Source organism: Sphaerodactylus townsendi, linkage group LG03 (genome assembly GCF_021028975.2).
Source record: "Sphaerodactylus townsendi isolate TG3544 linkage group LG03, MPM_Stown_v2.3, whole genome shotgun sequence".
NCBI classification, from domain to species: domain Eukaryota; kingdom Metazoa; phylum Chordata; class Lepidosauria; order Squamata; family Sphaerodactylidae; genus Sphaerodactylus; species Sphaerodactylus townsendi.
Genome location: NC_059427.1, coordinates 109,556,179 through 109,575,351, shown reverse-complemented (window position 1 = coordinate 109,575,351; position 19,173 = coordinate 109,556,179). Strand labels below are relative to the sequence as shown.

At 42.0% G+C, this 19,173-nt stretch overlaps 1 protein-coding gene across 1 annotated transcript in view; it reads left to right on the top strand.

Annotated features, from left to right (window-relative positions):
• The first annotated feature begins 10,859 nt into the window (after positions 1 to 10,859).
• Positions 10,860 to 19,173, top strand: part of LG03H19orf67 (linkage group 03 C19orf67 homolog) — a 16,160-nt gene continuing 7,846 nt past the window's right edge. The window contains exons 1-6 of the mRNA XM_048487389.1: positions 10,860 to 11,137; positions 11,931 to 12,075; positions 14,432 to 14,532; positions 15,302 to 15,487; positions 16,297 to 16,419; positions 18,823 to 18,970. Of these exons, the coding sequence (XP_048343346.1) occupies positions 10,860 to 11,137; positions 11,931 to 12,075; positions 14,432 to 14,532; positions 15,302 to 15,487; positions 16,297 to 16,419; positions 18,823 to 18,970 (981 nt within the window). The remainder of the gene's footprint in view (positions 11,138 to 11,930; positions 12,076 to 14,431; positions 14,533 to 15,301; positions 15,488 to 16,296; positions 16,420 to 18,822; positions 18,971 to 19,173) is intronic.

Here is a 19,173-nt window from a genome sequence, read left to right as displayed (position 1 = left end):
CATCCTGTATTGTGGCTTGCTCTCTGTGGCTTTCTCTAAGAGAATACCTCAGGTGTAGGAAGAGGTTGGGGTTTCAAGACTCTTGTCCACATTTCTTTCCTGGTTTGATTCTGTAGCATTTTTAACAGGCTGTTTTCCACTGCTGCTGACATTCCTATCCTTCCCCTGGCCTGCCAGGTAATATTTAGATCAGTGGGGGCGAACCTTTGGCACTCCAGATGTTATGGACTACAATTCCCATCAGCCCCTGCCAGCATGGCCAATTGGCCATGCTGGCAGGGGCTGATGGGAATTGTAGTCCATAACATCTGGAGTGCCAAAGGTTCACCACCATGGATCTAGATCCCACTCGCATGCAACTTATATCAAGCAAGATGGTGTACAGGTAGAGTTGCCAGTAGGGATGGGGGGAAATGCTCTGGCCCTTTAATAGTAGCTCAGTGTGTGGAAATGGGCAGTGGAGGCTTTTCAAGGCATGGAGATAAATAATATCCCATCAAGTCTCCATTAAGGGACAGGACACTGCTTCTCCAGGCAGTTGGGAACCTTATGTGCATGGCTGTAGGTGGCTCTGGACTTGAGCTCTGGGACATACAGGGGCAATACAGGCATGAGAAAGCTTGTGAGCAGCTTTTGTAAGGTAGGCACCATTCTACATGATCACAGCAAACATTTTCTCAAAACGTGAACAATGGTTGGAAGCTCCATCTCCACTAACAACCAACTGGTCATCTTTGAAGTGTCCCCATAGACTGTTTAAAACCCTCTAGGTCCTAATCATGCAAAGGTGGCCAGTTCCCTTTCTTCAGTGCCTACTGGAAGAAGTCCTATTTTTGATAGGCTGTCCCTGGCACTTTTTTCTCAGAATGAAACTGAATATTTCTTGTAAAAGTTGACCTAGTATTCTTGACCACAGAGAAATTTAGTGGGAGTACACAGGACTGTCTCTTCTGTATATTAGCTTTTCTTCCCCTAGAAAGGTAAAATCCTTGCCTGGTGCTGCTAGCTAATCTGATATGGGTGCTGTGGCTCATATCACATTATTGCTATGGCATCCTTTTATATGTGATCAGTTAACCTGAAATAGCAATCATCAGCTATTCCCTTATTCAGTCTTTAATGTGATTAGTATCTTTACCTTGGGAAGGAATGGGAGATTTTGCCCTTTACTATGTTCTGATCACATTGATTGTGAGTATGAAAGGGTTTTTAAAGCGTGTTAAGGAGTAACCAATGTTATTCTTGAGTGTGCCCCCCTGAAGGGGCAAGGTACTTGTTCATAGCTTGATCAAGAGACTGTAGATTATATCCCTTCTTTTGCTATATGATGAGTACAAAGGAGGAGGGCCTAATTGCTCACGCACAATATGGCTCTTTTCCTAACAGACTTGATGTAGTCTCCAGTTCACTAACAGAGGATATTCCTCTTATTGAGCTCCCTCTCCCGTTTCAACAGTAGCTTTTACAATTCCCATCCAATCCCACTTAGGGTTGAAATTCAAGAGCTGGCGTCCATTTGCTTTGAAGAAAGCATGGAAGGCTCCGGTCTACGCTGCTGGGAGAGAAAACTCAATCATAAGCAGAGCTGTACCCTTCTAAACCCACTGAAGTCAAATAGATTTCAAAGAATGTAATTGTTTAGGATTGTGCTGTTAGGATACCAAGCAAGGGTTAGGTGGGCTATGTAAGTTGCTGCTTCAGGGAAAATAGAACCAGTTTTTGTTTTCATTGTGAGGAAGGACTCCACCTTTTAGCAGCCCTGCTACTGAGAATGCGAGAAAGTCCAAGATGGAATTTGTGCATACTTGGCTTAAGTACTATCTGCCTCACTCCTTGTATATCTCTGCTTTACACTTTTCCCTTCTTTAAACACACCACTCTACTCTGCTTTTAACTGCAGCTGTTATCTGTTTAAAAGCTGTACTTTTGGCTCTGTTCTTAATAATGAGCATCACAGCTTTGGGATCTAAAGATTCCAGTGTTTCAGCCTAAAACACTGGATAGTAGCATCTGCTCCTAGATATGCTGTTGAATTCCTTTGTGCCTCTTTCTGCTTACATTGCCTCTCATACCTTTCCTAGGGGGCATGTCCAAGCTTAGTTATCTATATGAATTTTGTGCTAGAAACCTCTTTTATGCTAAGGACTTGAAGCTTTGTCTTGTCTACTGAGTCTTCTCTCTTAATGTAACTACCTCTTTTGCCTGACCAGAACCACACTGTGGCCACAAAAATGCTGCCTGAATCCTTCACTTCCCTGCTGTGAAGTCTTGAGATTTAAACTGTAGACTTGTCAATATACAAAGCTGCCTAGACCAGGGGTAGGGAACCTGCGGCTCTCCAGATGTTCAGGAACTACAATTCCCATCAGCCTCTGTCAGCATGGCCAATTGGCCATGCTGGTAGGGGCTGATGGGAATTGTAGTTCCTGAACATCTGGAGAGCCGCAGGTTCCCTACCCCTGGCCTAGACCAAAACAGGCATGTTGATGGACGAGTGAGGGAAAACCCTTGCAAGTGTGCTGCAAGGCAGGACTTTTGGGTTCTGTCTCCAGCCAATTCTTGGATAAGATACAGGAGCTCTTGGGTTCTGTTCTTGTTTCTAATGTTCACTTGCTGAATAAATTTTGGCTATTCCTTCCTTACCCATCTGCAGAAGAGGAGCTTTGGCCTCTATTCAAAATCATTCTATTTTGCTTGGATGCAGAGTGTTACTACATTCACATCCTCAGCTATTGTAGAGCATAGAAGTCTTGAGCAGACTCTATAGTCAGAGCTGCATCAGGAAACTGCAGCGTCAGACTCTGGGCACAGTATCCAGCACTTGAAAAGTTTAGCTTTTTTTTTCTCCCCTTAGATCAAGATTCTAAATTTTAAGGTTTTGTGTGTAATGCATTTAGTGTAAATTTCCAAAGCCAGAGTGAGAAGCAAGATGTCCAGGAGTTGTGGCGTCAGTGCCGTACATAGGTGTTGTCTTTGCCTATGCAAAATAAGAAAACACCAGTAAATTTGCCTATTTCGCAAAATTTATACAGCTACCAGAATAATTCAGGCATAAAAATTTGATTTGGGTTCCAGATATACCCAACCTTGATCCAGGATACTGTGAACTGAGTGTGAGACACAGCATGAACTGAGTATGGGAACACTATAGACAGATAATGCCCAAATTGGGAGGGGGGAGTGAGGGCAACCAAGCTTTTAAATATTGATTGATACCTCTGGATTAACTTCCTGACTTAAACCTACTGTGCTGCATTGGGTTCGACACTGCACCCACATATACAGTTTATGCCACTTTGAAGTTTAAAGTCTACAGCATAAGACTGCATCTCCCACTGTAATCCTCTTACCATGTAACAAATGCTTCAAGACTGGGTGCTGGACCTATCGTGCTACTCAAAAGCAGTAGCGCCTCAGATACAAGGACAACTATCCCTAGTTTCAGAAAGATGGAATTACGTTACATGTAAGGACAGATTTCCAAAGAAGGTTGTGAAAATAAGGATGAAGTAGGAGCTCTAATCACAAATGGTGTCCTGTGTCTACAACGCAAATGGTTGGATTAGTGACCATACAAGGCAATTGTATGCTAGAAGTATACAGAGGTATAGCTGGTATATATTTCAGCTGGAGTTCCAGTTTGTGTAAATTGGCCTTACACTGTTGGGAAGATAAATCTTGAACTACTGTGATTCTACTTTTCTTGCTCAATTGTGCAGTTTCATTTCCATGACACTGGTTTATTCTAGCTTTGTGAATCTACTAATAGCATTAGATTTATGAACCATCAGCAGTAAAGCTGGACATCTTTTCTTTGTGTGTTCACTTCTGAGGTTGATTTAATCAGACAGCCTTGCTCCACATTCGTACATCTTCGCTTACCTGCAAAAGCTGTTACTAGTACAAAGTTAAGTCTCTATAGGATAGAATTTAGGAAACCAAGTAATCGATTCAGCTAAAATACATAGCACAGATAGCAATTTCCTGGAACAAAGTGCTGAAATGGCTGTTTCCTTCTGCCTCTGCTAATGCACCTTCTGTACCTAGCATTGTTCCTTTGTGTGATGTTGAACTTGACAGGCATCTGAGTTTTTCCAGACCAACTTTGTAGCCACTTCAGCCAGTCTTCTCCATAACCCACACCATCAGATTCTACAGGATAGATGAAATATCCAATTCAGTTTTATATGTAGGATGAAGGAAATTTCACAGTTTAACCAAACTCTTTCATTGAATCAATTTAATTGTTGATGCCCAATGTAGAGGTGATACATTGGTCTTTATCTACCTGCCAGTCCTAAGTAATTTATTAACCCTTCCTGCTGTGGTTCCTGTATTGCATGGCACACAGTAGGTAATTCTGCTGCTCTCAATAATAACACGAATTATAACATTTTCTTGGGTTTTTTTGTTGTGTACAACCATTGTCCATAAAGCAAACATACTGACTTTACAAATGGTGTGGTGGCAAATTTGATCTTTCCTGGATCAGTGTGGAATTTGGCATAAATGAAACAAAATGTTTTTTTGCCCAAGCAATTACTTCTGAAAGCTCTGCTTACCTACTATAGAAGTGCCCATGCCAAAGAGGAAACAAAAGCGATAGGTGTGTTAATCAATTTTAAGTGCTCTGCATTCACTGGAACTAATGTGTAAATGCTTCAAAACTTTTATTTGAACCCTGGTAGTTCTGGAGATTTCCCATTTTCAACTATATTGACTTGTTTTATATTGGGGAGAGGGAAGGTAACAAAATAACCTTTTAAAATCAGAATAGGCCACATTCATCTGCCTGTTTTTAAAGGATGTTCTCTATACTGAACAGCTTGCCTGGAAATAGATGCTTCCAATTGTACAAAAACAGAGCAAGCAGGTGCTGGCTGAAAGTTACTAGAAAAAGAAAAACTGAACAAGGCAACTGCTGAGGTGGAACTGATTGTGGTGGAACGGCCTGTGAATGCTCCTCCCTTTGGCCTTCTGCTAGCAACTGTCTCAAGTCTCCACCTGGTGGCACGCCACTCTCTTGGCTCATCCAGTTTTCAGAGAGATGGCCCTTTTGTTCAGTAATCTGCCACCACATGGTTATTTCAGGAATTACCGACAAAGAGGTCCAGTAGCCCCAAGCTTCCCTACCATGATGCTGTTCTCCTATCACCCAGATTTCCCACTGGTTACACAGTTAAAGCTTACTGCTCTTGTGCACTCAGGAGGAAATAGTGATTTAGCAACCCACCATCTACCTTTCTGTAGCACCTGTCTAAAACAGCATGTTTGAATGGTGGAGGTCTACATGGTATAGATAACAACTACCAGTGTTTAAAATAATAAAATGCATACATATACCCTCTCCATAGCAATGATTGAGCAAGGAAAGATGTTAGCATGTGGTACTCATGACCTAGATGATATTGTTCTATGGCGGGCTTTTATTTATTTATTTTTTATTTATTTATACTTTAAATTTCTATCCCGCCCCGTCCCCGAAGGGCTTTTAAACTTTGGAGTTTTAGAATTCTAAAAGCTTTACATTATGTTGCAGTCTTTTTCCAGAAAGCCAGTCTTTGTCTGCTCTGGGTGGCAAATGCCATATCCAAGATGGAGCTTGATGTGAGAGCTTCTTCCTGCACGTTATCTCCCCATGTGCCAAGGGATTTTTTTGCCTACCCGTTGTGGCTCACAGAATCATTTCCTGGGGTCTTTAAATAGATGCCATTTAGCCTCTCAAACTCCCAGTTCTCTGTGCCAGCATCTGGGCATCAGATTCCAGATCACTGTCTCTGACCAGGCTCATATATCCAAAGTTTTGATAGCTGGTACATGGGTGATACTTAGGATCAGCTGGCTTCCTGTGTTCAGCTGGGAGAGAAAAACTAAATGTGGTGGTTTTGTCAAGCCCAACCCCCAAATAAAAAGGGATTTCTCCATACTAATGAAGGGTTCTGATGAGGAGAGCTTTGACTCCTGAAAGCTTATTCCTGAAAATCTTATTGGTCTCTGAAGTGCTTCTGGACTTGACTCAAGCTCTCCATACTGGTGGTTAACAGGAAAAATAAGGGGGTGTGCTTCCCAGGAGTTAGGGAATAGCAAATTTGTCAAAGTGAAAAGAAGTTTGACAGATGCTGGTGTATTTGGGGGAACCAAGAGCATCTCTAAGCCACATTTAAGCTGGGATAAAGAACACACAAGAGGTTGTACAATGGTCCATAGATACCTTGTGTACAACTGTCCTTCAGATTTTCTGTTGCTATGGTAGAGCTGGAATATGCCCTGCCTTCAAAAAGAGTGACTTGACAAAGTAGGTTAAATGGTAATACTTTAGTAGTGCTTTCTTGGGAGCCAATGCCATTGTGACAATGCAGCTCTAGTGCCTCCATAAAAGAGGGAAGCCAGAGGTAAGGCTATGTGTAGCAGCTCTGCTTGTGCCAGAAAAATATGGCATTGGGATGAAAAGGAATGGGACTTCGCTCAACAGACCGGGCAGAAGTCTTCCTTTCTTCTGGCAGGGTTGTTAAGTTCCATGCTGTAGGCCTAGGAAAGCATTAGTGGTAGAGGTCTTTTGCTTGCAGTCCAGGGTTCTTCCCAGTTTGTTTCTGAAGACTTGGCTGCTCCTTGTTAAAATGGTAGCAGTAACAGCAACTCAAAGGATACCAGGAAGAAATCTACGACTTTAACGTTGCAATATTGTTCCCTTGATCTCTACCTGTCCCAGAAACAAAATCACAAATTTATCAAGGCTTCTTCAGTAGGGAAAAACAGCAAATATCAAAATCATCCTGCAAAATACTACTTGCGTGAAGAAGGGATAAGTAAATGGTCCAGTATTATCACCTTCATATTGCAAATCTGGAGTGAGAGAAAGCATGACATAATTGAGCGTTATTTCCATTCTCCCAAATAAAGATGACTGGTGGTGAGCGAGAATGGCATATAACAACATTATTCTTATTCCACATGCTACAGATTGAAAAAGAGTGAGAATGTTTCTGAAATTTTTGTCATTTAATTGAGAATTGGGCTGCCCCCTACTGAAGATGGGCATGGTGCAGTCTGATAGGCAATGCCCTATGACGCCCCTGCAATACAGCCCATTGTTATTATCCTAATACTGCAAGAATGGAAGGGGCCAGTGCTGAGTGACAGTGACTCTGTCAGCCTTGCTTCAGTCAGTACTTGCTGCCAATAGGTTATTGTCCCTACCAGTGCAATGGAGAGCTACAGAGAGCCCCCATAACACCAAGTAACTGGCACGCATTGCTCTAGCATACCTATTACCTGTTGTGTATGGTGTGAATTCAAAGCACAAGAGCTACCAACTCCCAACTAATGTTTTAACTGCATTTCTCAAGGAGATTGGAGACTCCAGGAAGAGTATTTTACCTGCACCCAGATAAATAATCAAGTCTAGATTAACCAAGGCTACTTTACAGACACTTGCATATTAAACCTGATCAGAGGAGGTCAATTTACTGGCATTGCAGTTTGGGTAAAACTTAATTTTAAAGGAGGAACAGTATCAATCTTCTGTAGACAGCTCCTGAACCAGAAACCCTTGACCTTTATCCAAATGCATAAGAATTAGTTGTGGATGTTCAGTACAGCAAAAATGCACTTTTATTTAAAATATTCATATAACACATACAATTTGTGCAAAGGTTGTCAACTAGTTAACACGTTCCTCACCAGGGATTTGAACACAGTTCTGGCTCAAACATGGACTGCGAATGAGATACATAGAGAATTACTATTTGAAAAGATTGGTGAGAACCTGTAGTTCTTGAGGTAAAATACATTTTCTATGTCTGAATAAGAAGATCACATGTTCAAGGCTCTGCATCACTTCCTGTTGAACTGCATTTGACTCCTGGTTTCCAGTATCCTATTCAAAACAGATTCCCTGAGGGTAAGATGCAATGTTAGTTTGCTACTGCCAAAATATAGTCTTGAGGCATAAGTTTATTGTAGTAGGATATTTCATGATGTGTTTGATAAAGGAAGTTCCAATTCACCAAAGCTACAATAAATTGTTATTATTTAAGATGCCATATGGCTTTCTCTTGTTAATTTATTAAAATCAAGGGACTAAAGTTTCTAGATACCTCCAGTTACAGATTCTCACCAGACAGGAAAACCGTGTCCTGGGGTGGTGCTGCCAGTCTGACTAGGTGGTAAATATTAGTATTTATCAAAATAATAGACAATACTGGGACATAGACAAATGGACTTCTAAGGGCATTCTTTATAACCAAATCTGAGCTTAACAGGAATCTTATATGTTTGCAGTAATGCACGGGTTTACCTTCTCCAAAAGAGACTTCTAAAAAGGTTGAAGTGCTTAAGGAAGAGAGTACAAGTCCCATGGACAGTTCTTTAAAGTGCCACCTTAAAGTGAATGGGAAGCACCAGCCAAATTCACACCAGGCCCCTTCTCTCCCTCAACTGAGTTGGACTAGGACTAGTTCAATCCACTTTCACCTGGGCAGCTAATATGGTATTCCAAACAGAAGAGAGAATTAGTGGCTGGGCTCCCCAAATTTAACATCTACTATCCACCTGAATTACTATAAGAAAGGGAAAGAGTAAAGCATCCCTGGCTCTCATGTTGCTCAAAGGAGAACAGAATGACAGCTAAGTCACTCGTCCTTTCTGCAGTTCCTGAGAAAATAGGATGAGGGACCACTTAGATTACAACATACTCAGGATATTAAAGCTAAGCAATAACTTCACCTCCCTCCACTACAAGAAAGAAGGCAAGAGAAGTGGGGGGCAGTGGCGCAACCCCACTTTCCATTACCTACTGCAGTGTAGTATATTTGTAGTCTAGGACTACAAAGACTTGAGTTCCAATCCCTAGTCCGCCATAATGCTCATTGGATGACCCCGGTCCACTTCCACCTCACAATTTATGTCCCATCAGGATCAGTGAGACAGCACACTCCTGCTACTTACATCTTTAAACACCCACATTCTCTCTCTCACACACTCAGGGTCTAATAAAATATTAATCGCAAATGCAAACAAAAATATGTTTGGACTTTAAAAAAACACCAGAAAAACTGTTTCTGGAGAGGATACATTACAGGGAATTGACACAAAAGGAGAAATGCAAAACTTTTCCCATGGCCACTACCTCTCCTTCAAACTGGCCACCCAAAAGCTCCCTCAGGATTCCAGATGTGTAGCTACCCTTGCAAACATGCATTTGGAAGCCTATGACAGAGAAGCAATGGGAGTGACAATTTTGAACATTAAAACAGACATTGTGGAAATGGCTAAGTTCTCCTGAAGCATTTTTTCATTCATGAAAATGTGAATATATATACACAACTAATGGATGTGTCCTATTGTTCATACTGAATTTTCTTTGGTTTTCTTTACCAGAGAATATTAAAGTCTTTTTATTAGAATTAAATGGCAACAAGGAGCTTGAGAAGGCTCAGCTGTTGGAAGGATGTAGGTTTAAAGAGTCTCCTATTCAATGTTGAAGGCTTTCACAGCCAGAATCACTGAAGCGCTGTGGGGTTTCCGGCCTGTATGGCCGTGTTCCAGTAGCATTTTCTCCTGACGTTTTGTCCGCAACTGTGGCTGGCATCTTCAGGAGAAAATGCTGCTGGAAGACGGCTATATAGCCCAGAAACCCCACAACACTCCAGTCTCCTATTCAGTTACAAATGTGTGGTATTAAGCCATTGAGCAGGATTGTGTGCGGCTAGTCAGGCATCCCTGTAACTGATCATTGTCAAATGTGGTCCACATGTAGCAACACAGTTTGCCCTCCTCAGAGGGACAATCTGTATTTTCCTCAGAGTATCAGTGCTTGTGGATTCTGAAGTGAGCAAGAGGGAGCCCCCTCCTGGGTGAACAGAATGCCACCAAGGTGGCAAAAGCTTATTGGCTGGGAGGGCCCTTTTGAAGCCTAACAGTCATAACTGTTTAGAAAAGTCCATCCTGGTCACCACAGATCAGACTCTTGTCTTCTCATATGGACAAGATTCAGAATCACGTACAGGTAGGTCTCTTGTTTTCCACCAAAAGTTCCCAATTCAAACAACTGTTCCTCCAAATGTCCCTACTCATCCTTCCTCATTATGATTTTATGGAGGGTTTGATGGTGTCCCTCATTGTGCTCATAATTGAAGTATCTCAGTATCCCCATATATAGGCAATTAAAACTTGAAACAATGAAGACAGTGGTCACTAGAGCAGCACAGTAACTCACTCTGAAATTTGTATAGATCCTGTCAAGTACTGCTGAGTTCATTGCCCACCTAACAAGTAATTTTCAGTTATTGCTGGTTCTGTAGCAGAGCTTTGTTCCTGGTAACTCCTAAGCATAAAACAAATGTTTATAGAAAGCTAATATTTTATAATAAGTTCCTAACAGGGTGACTTTGGGCCAGTCACAACAACTCAGTCTCACCTTGCCCATACGGCTGTTGTGAGGATAACATGGAGGAGAGTCAAATTATGTAAGCCATTTTGAGACCCCCAATGGGGAGAAAGACTGGATATAAATGATATGGATGTCAACCTGCATCAAGCTATTGGTAGCCCATGGTTACTAGGAGCTCAGGTAAATATACACATGATCTCCCCTACCAAATGGTATCCTCACAACAACCATATGAGGTAGGCTAAGAGAAATAGCGAATGTATGTATATGTTATCTAGTGAACTTCCTGTCAAAACTGGGTTTTGAATCTTATACAACAACATTATATAACACCACCTTACTTTGACAGGTTAGATATGATAAGAGATGAAGAGAGATATTTATCCTTTTAGTCTGGCAATAGATGAGTGGTATTAATGTGTAGCTCCCTGCCCTTCTCTTAGCAGTATACTGAGACAGGCATTCAAAGATGACTACCAAGCAAGGATACAGCTGCCTCGCTGAAGGCTCTGTGGATATATCAACTGCCAGCCCTGAAGGCACCCTGAATCTCAGTCCTTGCAGCCCAGGGCTCTGTCTCATCTCCCCTACCATTGCTGAACCCCACTGGCTGAGCTCTGCACCGCCACAGCCTGCATCACCTCCAGAGACAAACATCACTTTAGAAGAGCTCCTTTCTCCAATTACTGAAAAGCTCAAGTACTTGCTGAAGAAAGCAGAAGACTTTCAGACGTACCTGCTATACAGGTGGCAGGGGATAGGGGGTCAGGGATGGGGAACAAACATGGGATGTATCTTCTTTCCAACAATTCATGATTGTTTTGCTTGTTGAAGCATGATGGTAAAGCAACTTTAAAGATGGAAGAGCTGCAATTCACAATATGGAGGACAGGAGAGCAGGTTGGGTTGGTTCTAGAATGGTGGGATAGCTGTGAATCACACCTGGTTAAGAAGAGGCCTTCATATTCAGTTCTTCCTTTTTTAAATGTGGCCACCACAGGTCTCCCTATTTTAGACTCTCATCAGGATTAGCAGGTTAATTGTTGTCTCTTGTGAATGCTTTTGTTGAGCATCAGATACTATTTTTCTTTCCTACAATGGACTCTGGGGCAGTAGACTCACTTGTGCAGACAGGGTGATAAGAAGTAGCCCAAGTCTATCCTGCTCCTGATCTGCCTGGATGCCCCGGTTAAGTAAGAGACTGAGCTTGGTCCCACAAGGGCTCTACAGAAGGCTGTGGAGGAAAAAGAGAAGAGTCACATGAAAGCCTGGATCCTCTGTTTACATGCCAGCCCCATTAATGGTTCAAGGGGATCATAGCAGGTCATGCTCAAAGATTCCCAAAATTAGGTTGTTGCAAGGTGCTCTCCTAATGGTAGAATATATAGTGCACTATTAGCATGTATGCAGTAGTAGGCTCAGTTCAAAACTGTGGCTATAGGCAGCAAGAAAAGCTGGCTTAGAATAGGACAGTTTCCTCTCTGAATGAGTGCTGACAGAAAGATCATATGGTGACCATATAACTGTCCTCCTATTTTAGTAGAGACAGAATGCAGAAGGAACAATTTGCCAAAGCTATGCCCACATTCCTACAGATGTGCCAGCCCTACTTCCACTACCTGGAATCCACATCACGAAGCTGCACACCTTATTTAAGACCTCCCCAGGAGCCAGTGCAGAGGCGGGTGAGTCTGGAGGGAGAGGGGCAGTTGAGAGGTTTATTTCCTTTAATCTTTAGATGAACATGCCACAAATCTGAGAAAGCTGTTTAATGTAAAAAAATGTTATTTACAGTATTTACAACCCATCCTCTCTCCAAATACAGGATTTAAGGAGACTACCACTATCTTCAATATACCAAGCACATTAAAAAAACACATCCGGCAACAATTAACTAAAAATAATCCAGTCCTTTAAACCTCAATGCCCTTCTTAAAAGTTCTGCCTTGCAGAGCTTTCTAAAACTCAAATGGTGGGTGTGGGTGTGGGATGTCCCTGACAAGTTTATGAAGGCTATTCCACACCATGAGTGCCACCACACACAAAAAGGCACAGACATGAGCAGTGGATGATCTTATTGGCCTGTGAGAAAAGACAGTAATAGTCAAACCAAGAACTGGAGCAGCTGCACAGTTCATGGTTAGAGAAACAATCCTATAGCTCCCAAGTCATGAAGGGTTTTAAAGGCAACACCTTGAAATGAATCTGGAAACAAATATACAATCAGTGCAAAACTTGCAACACAGGCATAACATACTCAGCAGAAGCTCACTCTGGGTAACCATTGGGAAGTCACCTTTTGTGCATGCTGAAGTTTTTGAGTGGTCCATATCAAGCATTACAACAGTCAAGCTTTGAGGATACTATTGCATGCATTAGTGCAGCGAGATCAGCTGGATCTAAATATGGAGGCTGCCTCTGTGACAAATGAAGCTGATGAAAAGCATTTCTAGCCGCCAGTTACCTGTTGAGTCTATCATAACATTCAAGCTCTTAACTGACTCAGACAAGGACAAAGACACCATATCTAGTACAGTTAACACCACCCCTGACTTTCAGACCAGCATCATCTCCTGTTATTTGAAATCACCTTGCTCTTTCCTGACCATCAGAACACAACAGAAAAGGTAAATAATCTCAATACAGAGAGACTCCTGAATACGAATGGTTCTTTTTTTGAGAGGGAAAATTGGGCCTAATTCAGGAGTCAAACAAACGCCCTTTGGGCATTTTCCCACTTACCTTTTGCTGCGCGCAAGTAGCGCGGGGTCACCCGCGCCTCCCCACTACGCTGCTGCTGTCGCACCCCCTCAGCGTGCGTCTTTCCAGGCGCTCTGCAATGGCGCTCTTTGCAATGGCGCCTTTTGATGACACGGGGTCGTGGGGAAGCTGGGGCGCACGCCTGGAAGGACGCGCGCTGAGAGAAGCACGCAGCAAAGCGGAGGCGAGGTAGGTGGGAAAACGCCCAAAGTTCTCTCCTTTTTCATCAGAATTAAATTTGTTTGTATATAAATATCCAAAAACACCCTTTTGCACATTGCAATCCCTTTTAAAAGTTTTTGTATTAATTCTGCACTTTTGCACTTAACAGTAATTGTGCAGATTATAGTATTTATTGATTAACTTGTTGAAATATATACATAGTACACATCCGTGAAGGGTCAGACCATACAAAAATATATTATGTCAGAACATAGTGGGCTGAAGCAAAATGAACAAAGTGTAATTAAACTAAAAGAGAAGGGAAATTAAGAGAGTATTAGTACAAAGTACACCTGCATATTCTATAGCAGAGTTTTGAAAAGGAAGGACCATACCACTTTTATCTGCAAATATGTGCATTAAATGGGGAAGGGAGTAATACTGCATTAGCATGGGGAAGAAGAAAGTTGGGGGCAGGGAATCTTTCCCAGGAACAGGAGGGAGACAATAGGAAACATAGGCAGCCCAACAGGTAGCTTGACTGGAGAGGGGCATGGAGTTTCCATTTAGCTACCAGAAGGGCATAGTGGATTAACTGGTAGGCATCAGCCTCTATCACAGTGGTTCTCAACCTGGGTGTCGGGACCCCTTTGAGGGTCAAACGACCCTTTCACAGGGGTCGCCTAAGACACTCTGCATCAGTGTTCTCCATCTGTAAAATTTTATTTATTTTATTTATTGTTTCGATTTATAAACCGCCCCATCCCCTAGGGGCTCTGGGCGGTGGATAAATGTTAGGGTTGGGGGTCACCACAACATAAGGAACTATATTAAAGGGTCACGGCATTAGGAAGGTTGAGAACCACTGCTCTATCAGATACAGACTGTCATTGAAGAACTTACATTTCAAATAGTTTTTGTCTCTTTTTGTTCACTTTCATTGTTTTTCAGTTTTTCAATTCTACCCCCTCTGCACTGTTTGCTCAATAAGAGACATTTGCTATTTGATTTAATTGTTTTTATTATATTTTCTCATCTACTTTGAGTCTCAGTGAAAGTAACAATAATGCCAGCCCCAATTTCCATTGCAATTTGCTCCTGCCTAGTCTCTCCACACAGCTCCTGGAGATCTCTCAGCAATTGGCCTGCCAACTTGAGCAACTGGTACTGATGTATGCTTCTTTCAGCTTTGTCTCTCTCGAGGACACAGACCCTTTCAGGTAGGAGATGATTTCCAAGAGAGGTCTAACCTGCACTGCTTGTGCCCCAGAGTTTCTGCAGATGCAGTTACAGCACCATGAGGCCAAGAATGAAGCGTTCTGCATTTGTTGCTTGCCAGTTTCTTGAATGTGTAGAGTGGGAGGAAACCAACTCTTTCAAACAAATTCATACTGGCTGTGTTTGCATCATGAAGCATACAAGCCTTGCCTGAAGATAATGATTTTGTCCTACAGAGGGCACAGTTGCATATATTTTTCCACAAAATATTTTGTTTAAAGAAAACCTTAGCTTCTAAAAATTTTTTCTGAAGGTTTAAATTATTTGATTTTTTTATCAGAATTGTTTAAATTTATTAAATTGGTTAAGCCACCTTTCTCACCCAGTCTTCCTTGCTTTGTTTTCCTACTGTCTCACATGGTCTTTATCCATGCAAGTCCTGTGACACTCATCATACCCTTCTTGGTGGTCAAATGGGCCCCCCTTGTTCCTTTTTCACCAGTGAAAAACCTGATTGAATCCAACTCATTGTTTCAGTTTTGGAAAGGTATTAGGTATCTAAAATTCATTAAAAGCAATCCAGGATCTTCATATTCACACGTTAAAAGTAATTACTTTTATAATCCATAGTGTGTTCATTAGCTTTTTGCCTACATTTCAGAATATATTTCTTCTAACTGGAAGTGTAATTCTGTCTCCATTTATTCACACTCCTTCACCAGGCAGAGGCAGAATTCTGCTCCAACCTTTCTATTTCTAACTCTCCACCAGTGTCTCATGTTTCTTCTGTGGAAAATTTTGGCTTAATGAATCACACCAAGTTTCCATCTTCCGGTACTGCATCTCAGCACTTTACACAGCTGCCCATGTTCCCTGCAACCTATATAAGAAAATGCGTTGGAACCTTGACATTGTGGAAGGGCCCACTGGCCGGAATCAAACACATCACACAGAATAGTGAGTTGCGAAACAATCTGGAGGAGGGAGATGTTGGTTGAGAGGACCTAGATGCATAGACAGACATAATGCCAATTCTGTCTCCTTGCAGTGCTAGGATGTTATTGTGTATGTTATGTTGTACACCCTCCCAGAGGGGGAGGGGCGGTATATAAAATTAACAATAAATAATTTTTTTTAAAGATGGCAAATTTCACAGGGCTATGATGCTTTCTGGTGGCAAAGTGTAGATGGCTTGGGAAGGCAATGGCAAGCTACCCTATAAACATTGTGATGTGACATCACCTTAGGGGTCAGTAATGACCCAGTGCTTTTTCACAATAGTAGAACCAGGGGGCATACATTGAAAATACTGGGGGGAAGAATTAGGACTAATAAAAGGAAACACTTCTTCACTTCCTGCCACAGGAGGTGGTGATGGCCACTAACCTGGATAGCTTTAAAAGGGGCTTGGACAAATTTATGGAGGAGAAGTTGATCTCTGGCTACCAATCTTGAGCCTTCTTGATCTGAGGTTGCAAATGCCTTAGCAGACCAGCTACTCGGGAACAGCAGCAGCAGAAGGCCATTGCTTTCACCTCCTGCATGTGAGCTCCCAAAGGCACCTGATGGGCCACTGCGAGTAGCAGAGTGCTGGACTAGATGGACTCCGGTCTGATCCAGCAGGCTCTTTCTTATGTTCTTATGTGATGCTTTTACTGTCACTGATGATTTATTAAACTTCCATTCCTTGAACTTCTCTGAGACATGCTTGAACTTTCCATCCTCATTCTTTGCTGTCTGTAAGTGATCTTGTGCATTTGTTCTAGCTACTTCTTATGCTTCCGAGATACGGGAGATGAGACAACAGCAAAGATGCAGAAGCTCTGGTCTATTGGACGTTGGGTACCTGTGGACCCTGACAGTGAGCACAGCTCTGATGTACTCTCCTGGTAGGTATGTGGCCCAGCAGGGCTGTCTAATACCAGTGTGAGCTGCTTGACATCTGCAGTTCCTGAAGTCTCCTCATACCTTTAACAATTACACAGCAAGAGCACATAATCAAGATCTCATAACAAGGCATACCTAACCCATGCTAACTGATCATGACAATACACTCTCTCTTAAAAACACACAGAACTACTTTAGTCTGCTGCATCAGAGGTTCATCTAGTCCAGCATTTTCCACAAGAAACTGAGCAACTACCAGTTCCTAAGTAGTCTTCCTTAGATAAATCTACTAGTTACCATCTCACCTTCTGTGGAAGAACTTACAATTTGCTGAGGATTCCTTTATTGGTTCAATGTGAACTACTCTGTTCACAAACATACTTCTAGAAGAACTTTCTATGTGCTTTCCTGTATGGTTTAAAAACATGTTTCCATCTTAAGAAGAGTCTGTGACTACAGTATTTCTAATGTATAACATACTATACTCTTAAGAATTTTGATAAATTGTAGTCCTTGATAATGCAGTTCAGTTTTAAGTATTGCCCATGTGATTGTCACTTACACAAATCCCTGTTGAGAAGCAGCTGTTACTACCATCCATATCTTACTTTTCTCCTGAAAATTGTGCAAGATGAAATTCTGTCTATAAACAAACACCACCAGCCAAAAGTTTTCAGGAACCAAGAGCTCTACAATATCCAGTATCAGTAATGTATACATTTGAAGCTTGATAGGAAACAGGGATACATCATATTGAGAATGCACTTGTTGCTTTGTCTTTAGTACTGAAATAAATCCAAAATGAAAATTGGGATAGACTTAATTGTAAGAAACCCTGCACCACCTCCAAACCAAATACAGTTTGTTCACTTTCTTCTTTAATACAATGTGGGATACAGCCTGAAATATGTATAAGAAGCTACCCCTTTAACTGCCCACACATTCTTTACTTAATAAATATAAGCCTGGCCAATGTTGATTCACTATCCTGACTGAAGACACATGGCAGAATTGCTACTGCACGTTTTCTGGAATAAAGAACATAAAGAAACCAGTGGTTGATCACGCACAGCGAGGGTCCTATGACTTCAAAGAGAACTGACCAGGGAATCTTTGTTTTGCGGCATGTTCAGCATCATGACCCACCACCCTGTTTGCAGTGAGGTAGCATTACTCATCAGCTGGCTTTTTGATTGCATCTGGGAGAGGGGCAGTGTTTTGTGGGTTCTTTATTCCACATGCATGCTTTAATTTTTAATATTATCTTTAATATAATCTTTCATCTTATCAATGGATCGATATGTAAATCTATTGATATATCAATATATTGACATTAAAAAATGAACTATTAAAGAACAAGTCTTGAATATGGCATCTGTACACTTTGCCCAAACACTGATTGTCTTTTATGGCAGGAAATTAGGGGGATTAATGGCAGCATGCAAACTGCAAAACCGCAAAAGGACAATGCGAACAGCTGTTTGCTAAGCTCCCCAGATTCATGATCATCCCTCTCCCAATATTCTGTAAACCCCAGCTTCAAAATCAATGGACTTTTCCCAGTGTAGTCTGGAATCACTGATTCCTTGTGTATAAAACGACGAGGCTGGAGACATCCCAGTTGGCAATCAAATGCAGGGGCAAACTGGGTGTTTGGACTGACTAATCTTATTTTTTACTTTTTAAAGTGTTATTATCAATTTATTGCTCTATCAATATGGGTATTTAATTTTTTAAAAAATAAAGACTGAAAGATATGCAGGAGCAGTGAAGCCACAGACAATAGATATGATATGGCAGGGCAAGAAGTGGAATGTAGTTGGCAACAGGGAGGAGGGGGAAGCATGCAAAGCAGCGGGCAGGGGGTAAGACTGGATGGGCGGCTGCAGGCAGAGGGAAGAGATCCAGGGCAAAGCTGAGCCCACTGGCAGATCTGTCCCACTGGCAGTGAAGCAACATTAAAATAATGCTATAAGTAGATTTGCTTGCTGTGGAGGGAGTGGAAAGTGAAAGTGGGACTGGAGGAAATACATCTGTAGAAGAAATCTTGCTGTGGTGGACATTTACTTCCACTGTATAGCAAACATCTTGTGCATAATCGGCCATTGAAAATACATATAAGACATTCTCAAACACAGAAACTTTTGTAGTGCCTGAGAAAAGGGGACATATTCTGTCAATAACAACAATGGTGCTATATAACTAATTTCCATTGAAAGTGCCAGGAAAAGATGTAGAATGAATGCATTCCATGCTTCTTTCAATCAGAATGGTCCTCTAGGCAATTCTAAAGTCACATCACAGGCCTGTTGCAATGAATGACGTTAATACTAAGGGGCTGAACTGACCTGACCAGCTTGCATGCCACTTTTACCGTCACTGACTCTGTCTGTTTCTTTGCACAGGATACTGTGTCGTCAGCCCAAGGGGGACTATCAGCAGCTCCTGACTATTGGCTTTGAGGAACCCTCCCACACCTCAGCCACAGACCTCTTGGTGCAGATGCTGAATGCACAAAGCTCTGGCCTGCTTAACCACGAGTCCTCCTGTCAGGTGAGCTCAGGGGAGCAGGTGCAGTAGAAGGTTCTCATCAGCTGAATATCTGCACAGTATACTACAGAATTCGGCCTTCTACTTCTTAGTGCTGTCATCACTTCAGCAAGCAACACCACTAGCTGGTATCTTCCATTACGTGTTGTGAGGTCAAGCCAAATGGTTTTCTTACTTTGTGTAGCTAAGCGTTGAGACTGCAGAAA